We start from the raw sequence: 7674 nt of genomic DNA on the forward strand, positions 1-7674 counted from the left end.
TTGCAAGAGTAGCCTTCTGCTTCTGCTGTCATTGGGCACTGAGCCAGGCTCAGGCAGCCTCTGCCACTGCAGTGTACAGGCTGCTGTTGTGTGTAGACACATAACCATCAACAGCATGGGAAAAGGGTTAATGTTTTATTTACACATGTCCAGCTTGAGTCAGCTACAGACCAGTGGCTCAGGGTCTTTCCAGAAATGTCAGTGAAAGCTTTAATTTATTTGTTTGTTAGCACTTCAAACTTTACACAAAAAAGCCTATTCTTTCTCAAGAACAGGGAAGTAGCTCATTTCACTGTTGATGGAAAGCCTCTTGACAGGCCTAAATGTAAAAGAAAAAAAAATTCCCACAAGTCCCCCAGGAAGCAGAGTTAGTGTTGCATGGAATGAGGAAGGACTTGTGCATGACTGAAGAACAGGTCTGAATCACTTCAATGTCCCTTGTTACTTGGCACACACAGTGTGGATTGTGAAATCCAGTTAACACTTGTCTATAGTTTTATCTCTTGGGAAAGAAAATACAGATCCTAGTGGCAGTGAATCTGTACATATGCTTCACTCATCCTGCTTTCTGGTGAGCCTCATGGAGGCTTTCTGGCTGTCTCAATGCTGGACTTACACTGCACACTATTTAACTACTGTTCAGGCTTGTTTGGCCTAGCCACACAGGCACAGGATGGTTGCCTACTGAAGGCTGCATGACCTGACACATTATGGACTGTTTTTCAGTGGAACTGTTATTTTGGAAACAGAGTGAAAGGGTCATGTTCCTGGTAGAGGTTGCCAAACCACTGGTGTCACATGGAAGGCATCCAGTGTGTGTGCAAAAAACAGCAAAGGATGACATCCTGGAATATATGAATAGGATGAAACATTCCTCACAGCCTGGAGACAAAGTGCTAACACCCTGAGAGCCAGATATGACCAGATACAGCCCAGGAACTCTCCTCAGGTATTGAGAAAAGGGACCCCTTATGAGGCAAGAAAGGTGCTGCCCTCTTCCCCCTCATCTTGCTCTGGACTATGATTGAGACTGTCAGGATAAATTCTTGTCACAGTGCTGCTGCCAAAGGAATAACAGTGCACAGACTACAGTTTAGTGTTGCTTAAAGCTTGCAGGAGCCTGATGGGACTTGCTGATGGAGATCTGTGTGTAACCTCACCAGTCTTGACCCTAAGGAAGTTGCGACCCATAAAAATGTCATCTTCTGTGTCTGTGGATATACTGTTTCCTGGTCCACTGGGACAAGGCTGTGTCTTCCATGGGTGGGACTGTGGCCTTTTTGTGAGGGATACAAGTGAGACAACTTTTGGGAAGCATTCATCTGAGCTTAAATGCTCACATTTGCACCAAATGGTACATCTGGGGGGTTATTTTATCACCCAAACATAGAAGATTTCAACAGCTCATTCATTTCTTCACGTCTGACAGTCAAGCTTCACTGACTTACCAAAATACTATTCTCAGAGAACATTACTGCTAACTTTGGCAGTAACAACAAAAATTACTCAGTCAACGTTTTCTTGTTCGTCTGATGACAAACTGAGAGGAAAGATGCTGCCAGGCCTGTCGTTTCAATGACACCACCCTAGCTGCCCACTCCACCCTCGGTGACATTACAGTGAGGTGTTAGAGAGGAGCAAGAGTTGATTTTGCTGCTTGATAGGAGTAGAAAGTGCATAAAGCTACAAAGCCTGATCTATGTATATGCACTGCCCGGGCAGGTCACCTGCTTATGGCTGCTTACTTTTTCTCTTAACAGCCTCAGAAAATGAAGAGTTTATGGTCCAGTTATGGAATGACAAGAAAGTGTGGCTCTGTGGATCACTCCTAGCTTGTGAGAGAAGATTGCAGAAATGATCCTCATGCCCCTCACCAGCAGGGTGAAGCCCAGAGAAAGGTGGGACTCTTAACTCTTGTATTTTTCCCCTGATTCCTATTTGTGCTGTATGTAGCTTCATGAAGCATTGCTTGCTCTGCTCACCCTGCTGGCCACACTTTCACCACCACTGTGACAGTGGTATATGCTGTTTGTCAGCATGTGTAAGTTGCACCTGCTGCTGCCATCTGCATGGTGATGTCTGGTGGCCTCTTCCATCCCAGTCTCTGGTCTTTCAGAACAGATCTGAAGAGGCAGAGTCCAGCAGTGATCCCTCTCCATGCCTTCTAGAACTGAAAGGCACAAAACAAGAAGCTGCAGCTGTGGCAACATCTTCCCTTCTGATTCAGTGGGACCTGAAGCCTTTCCCTGCTAAGAGTACCATGGTGCACAATGCTGTTAACACAGGCTCTGACTGTCTTGAAAAGGCCAGGCTAAAGGATTCTGCAAGACCTGAGTGGAAATACTGGAAAAGAAGCCATCACAAGTCCCATTCTAGTAATTCAGATACCCTTTAACACCACTCCAGGGAAGCAGCAGTCTGAGGGAACAAAACCAAATGTCTTCTGGGCAGGGCAGTCACTTTGCCTGTTGGTTACTGGCATTAACACTGTAAATTTGCCTATCAGTCTCTGATACCATACTTCCTCCTCTGCAGTGTTTCTGCTGCCTCCTCTGGCATGCTAGCTCTTCTTTTGGCAACTCATCCCACGGAAAACTACCAGAAAATTAATTTTGTTTGGAAGCACAGATATCCCTCTCTGTTTCCCATCATTTTCCTATGCCTTTTATGATGCCAACATCTTAATTAACCTGCAGAGCTAGTCCCTGAAGAAGAGTCTGAAAAAAATTCCTTTCAAGCTCAAAGTGCATTTTTCTCTCTTCTGAAATGAATGTTTCTCCATTTCAGTTCTGATTTCGCTCTTAGATACAATTTTCCTCCTTCCCAGGACTCAGCAGTTGCAGCAGCACCTGTACAAAGGGCAGGCTGGAATCCAAAGCCATCTCCACTGGGGTCATGTCCCATATGGCCCCAATTAATCCAAGGGCAATGTCTGAAATCGTCAAGCAATCTCCCAGAGGTGAAAGAAACCTTAGGAGACCAGGATTTCAAGCCATCATTGGGGGTAAAGTAATCTGTATTAGTACTGTAGTCATGTAAACATGCACTTTATTTGAATGGAAAAAAGATTCTTTTTAATGGTCTGGAAGCTGGCAAGAAAAATATATTGTTTCTAACTTAACTGCTTCCTCAGGCCATCCACCAGCTTTGTGATAGGCAGGAAACTTCTCCACTAATTAAAACAAAACAAAAATCCCCAATCCCTAAGGAAGAGCTGAAGCTTCTTGGTAAAATGGAAATAACCAATAACTGTGTGAGCATTTAATAATGCAGATTTCAATTTAGAAACCTGCCAAAATGTCCATTGACATCAGCCTAATGACGTCCTATGGAAGTAGAGACCTACATGAATGGCCCTGGAAATGGACAGATGTGACTGTCAGCAGCAGTAAAACAAAAGGAGATTCAATTTGGAAAGGTGCTGAGTTCTGCCAGTCAAATTCTGATAGTCACAATCTCTGTCTCCAAAAGATAAAAGCAGATGCTTTAGTAAACAGTCTTTGCTGAGCATCTTTTCTTACTCTCTTGCAAGATGCAAGCAGTTTAATCAGCATATCCCTACCCTGAAGCTGGGAGATTCAGAGTAAGCAAACTATTACAGCTAGGAACAAGGATGACACCCTGATTTTTAGGCCTGGTTTCTGTTGGGCATGGTCCCCTTGGGCTTCAGAAAAGCGTGAAAAAAATCAGAATATGAATGCTAAAATATGCAAGCACAGAAGAGGAAGAAAAAAGCTTAAAGGAAAAAGAGGAAGATGAAAGACAGTATCAGGATCAACAGAAACAGTGCACTGTACAAGAGCATTGGGGAACAATCAATAATACATGTATCAGAAATCAAATATTAGCTCCTCTGCACCTTCATCTCTTGCTGCTGTGAGCTGACTGCAAAGTGAAACTTTGAATGTGCTACACTTGCATGTTTAGGAGAAGATGAGTCTGTTAATGACATATCTTTGAACAGAGAATATACTGGAATATATCTGGTATTCTCACAATCATATGGATTCATTTTAAGCAGATGCCCTCCAGCTTATTAACTGTGTGGTTCCTACTTTCCATTTCTATTCTACGTGATTATTTAAATAATCATAATCACACACCTTTGTAATTGACTTCCTAAGAATTCTGAGGCCAGTATGGAGCTCCAGGCAGACGTACTCTATGTTAGCAAGTGTCATAATTGTGCTCTGAAGTGACATGATTTGCCTTTTGGTAGAACTAATAAGAAACCAGAATGTTTCATTCTAGCCACAAACCAGCAGCATGAGTCACAGTATTGGATGCAATCTGGCAATACAGACTATAATGACATACTTTCATTCCTGTAAAATAGCCCTTGGTGATTTTAAATCCACAAGATACACTGCTACTCTTTGAGATAGCTGAAGCAGTTTTATCATGTGATGCAGACTGCATCAGCAGTGACTTGCAACACACAAGTGAAGCTAGGGAGTTGGCTTCCCAGAGGTGCTCTCCAGGGGGCTGCTGTCCTCTCACTGCAGTCAACAGAAATCCTCCTAACTTCTAAAGTAGCAAAGTTTTTAATCAAAGCCTAACAGCTTCTGAAAACCCTTTGGTCTTACTGTACAAGTCTGTGTTTCAGCAGTAAAGTTTGTACTAGCACAGAAAATATACCATTATTAAAGCCATGTGATGCAGAGGTACAGCCAGGAAAGCAGCAGTTAACAAAGACTCTGGTGCTTTTTTTAGACTAGACTTCCAAGGGGGTTGTTTTCTGTTCTCCAGGAAGGTTTAGCAGCATCAGAGAAACAAAGATATAAACCAGCATCAGATGATAAATGTAAAGCAACTTGCATTGGAGATGACAAACTTGATGTTACAGACCATGTCAGAGCTCACTTGCAGCAAAGCAGAGTGTGACATGATCAGCCAGAATTCAGTACCTGTACAACTGATGAAGGTCAGGGGCTGAAATTTCAGGTAAACATTCAGGTCAGGGGCTGAAATTTCAGGTAAACTGCTTATACTATGTCAGTGTTACACTTACTAAGCAAATCAAGTTCTGATTTAGGTACTGTCTCAGTAGAATATCTTTATGGATGACTATATTTTCAGTAACTGAGAAACTATTTCCACCCACATCAAACTTCAGCATCCTCATTCTTTACTCCAAGGTGTTATATTAAATTCATAACTATTTGGACTTGACTTTACAATTCTGGAGAGATTGGATGAACTAGTTTGAGCACTAAAGGTCTAAAAGCAAAGAGTACAATAAACCTCCAATTTGTCTAGTTCTCTGGAGTGAGCCAGAAGAATTCAGTTTAGCAATTTCTGTTTGTAGAAGGCCAGAAGAAATGGAGAAACAATACAAGCTGACAGCTGAAATATGTTTTTTTTCAGCAGAAGAAGTAGCCAGAGGGTAAAGGACCTGCTACTGTAGATACAAACATCAAAATGCTTAGAGATCCACATGCAAATCACTGAATTTTATATTCCAATGAAAATTAACTGAAACCAGAAAATACCAGCAGCTACAAAAAGGTGACAGGTCTATATAGGTCACATCACTAGTTCTAAACATGGAATCTGATCCTTGGGAAGGTTAAGCATCCAGGGAGTTTTGTTATTCAAGCACCTTTCTGAGTTGGGGTCCTAAATAGTGGATTTTATTTGCATTTTGTTTCTTTATCAGCATAATAAAAGTAACATCAGTGCCAGCCTGCAGAAGCTAATGTACATCCATCTTCATACCACATGGATCATGATCTCTGTGGTCAACAATGTGATGTGGAGGTTCTGTCTGAGGCTAATATAAAATAAGTTGTCATTACAAAGACTTGATTATGTATTTTATTCTGTTGATTGTATCTTTTAATTTTTTAAAGCAGGAGAATCTGGAATTACAGTCACATAATTGGATTTAAAAGGCACACAGTGTACAAATATTTATAAAATCAGTGTACAAAGTGGGCTGCATATAATTGCAAGAAGTAGAAAACAAATATGCAGGCCATAAAAACAGAACCCCAAAGAGGAGGTTACTATAAAGTGCTAACAAGAAAAAGATATATATAGTTCATTACATGCATTAAAAAGAGCTTCATATTTTATTCACGTGATTGCCAAAAGACATCATAGAAAAAATGTTAAATCAATACTTTGTTCTGCACTGACATCTACTACGTGGGTTTGTTGCACCATGTCCTCTGAGATTGCTGTGACAGAATAGATGCCAGGAGAAACTTCAATGTAGATGTCTTTGGAAGCTTGTCTGGTCTATAAGAGGGGAAAAAAACCAAAAACCTTCATTACTGGTTAGTCATCTGAGATGTCCCACAAAAATGAAAATTACAAATTTGGATAAAGCAATTACATTTCAGCTGCTATATAAATGTACTAATATTTTTCAATATATATAGGCAGCATGGACGAAACTGTAAAATGTTTCTGTCAGTACAAAAATTAGCAAGTACCATATTCAAAGTATTTCATCCACTGTTTCAATGAGTGGAAGTAATCACCATGCTGTAATCTCTGTCTCACGAAAACAAGTTATCAGCCTAGACAGTTTTGAACATAAACCTGGAAAGCATCTATATAACAAGGGCACTCCAACTAAGTTGGTACTGTGGGACAGAGTCTGTGTTTCACACCTTTTGTGGCTTATAAGTTCCTGAAATCGGTGAGGTGTTAGGCTTTGAAAAATGAGAACAGTTTTCTTCCCCTTGAGGAACAGGGGCCTTCAGAGAGCCTGTGTAAGGGCTAAGCTTAAGTGGCTAAGCAGCTACTGTGTGCCTTGCTGCACACCTTTCCTGGGCACAGGCACTGTGTCAGGAGCACAAGTGGGTGAGTCTGGAGAACTGCTGCATTATTGCTGCTGATGCAATTCAAAAAAGCCTTGAGATTTATCAATGTTTGACATTCTTACCAGTCCAACTGCTCCAGACTCTGGTCACATGCCATGATGCCACAATGTGGTTTCTAATTAATTGTGCAAGTCTCTGTATGCTCATTTTACTGCCTATACATACATTAGGATTGTGAGTGCACCACCAATTAATTTTCTGTGCCATCAAAGTTTCCACATCTGTCACAATTTTTACCCACCTTGATGCAAAATGATAAAGAAATGCTATCAAGTGCCTGCACTGAAAACCAAATTATTCTATAAACTTACAGGTTGCTGCCAAGTTTGAGCTTTACTGGGTGCTGCAGAAGCTTCAGTCCTCTGGAAAGAAAAAGATCCTGTTTTCTAGTGATACAACATACAAGGCAAATTCAGCCCAAGTGAGAGGATACTTTTATGTACATGAAATTTTCCCCTCCGCAAAAGGACTGATGTGACACTGGTGCCACCAGAAGTTACTCTGCCCTTCTCCCACCCAACAGAAGGCTTAGATCAGTCCAGATGTTCCTGTGTCCATAATGCCAACCTACACACAGTAGTGTGTCACAGGCAGTAGATGGATTACAATTGTTCCATGGCAAAGGAAGGAATAACCTTTAATCAGAACCAGAACCAGAAGCTTACCTCTTCCTTTATGGACTCCAGCTCTCTCTCTGCTGCTTGCCTGCCATGGTATCTGCAGATGTGTTTCATTTCATGCTCTTTGCATCTACAGGCTGCTGTGACACTATAGTACTTCTGGACAACAATAGAAACAGGGAATATTATGTGGGGAAGCATCAAAGCCATAATCACAGCTA

At 41.4% G+C, this 7674-nt stretch overlaps 1 protein-coding gene across 1 annotated transcript in view; it reads left to right on the plus strand.

Moving 5' to 3' along the window:
- The window catches only part of LOC103810666 (chromosome unknown open reading frame, human C11orf16), a gene marked incomplete at its 3' end in the record, with an annotated part of 9576 nt that extends 2322 nt beyond the window's left edge, over positions 1–7254 (plus strand). The window contains 10 exon segments of the mRNA XM_009083579.1: positions 750–946; positions 948–970; positions 1761–1805; positions 1808–1908; positions 1910–2382; positions 2563–2614; positions 2806–3009; positions 4750–4860; positions 4862–4924; positions 7147–7254. Of these exon segments, the coding sequence (XP_009081827.1) occupies positions 750–946; positions 948–970; positions 1761–1805; positions 1808–1908; positions 1910–2382; positions 2563–2614; positions 2806–3009; positions 4750–4860; positions 4862–4924; positions 7147–7254 (1377 nt within the window).
- Between the last annotated feature and the right edge of the window lie 420 nt (positions 7255–7674).

Source organism: Acanthisitta chloris, unplaced genomic scaffold (assembly GCF_000695815.1).
Source record: "Acanthisitta chloris isolate BGI_N310 unplaced genomic scaffold, ASM69581v1 scaffold19321, whole genome shotgun sequence".
NCBI lineage: Eukaryota > Metazoa > Chordata > Aves > Passeriformes > Acanthisittidae > Acanthisitta > Acanthisitta chloris.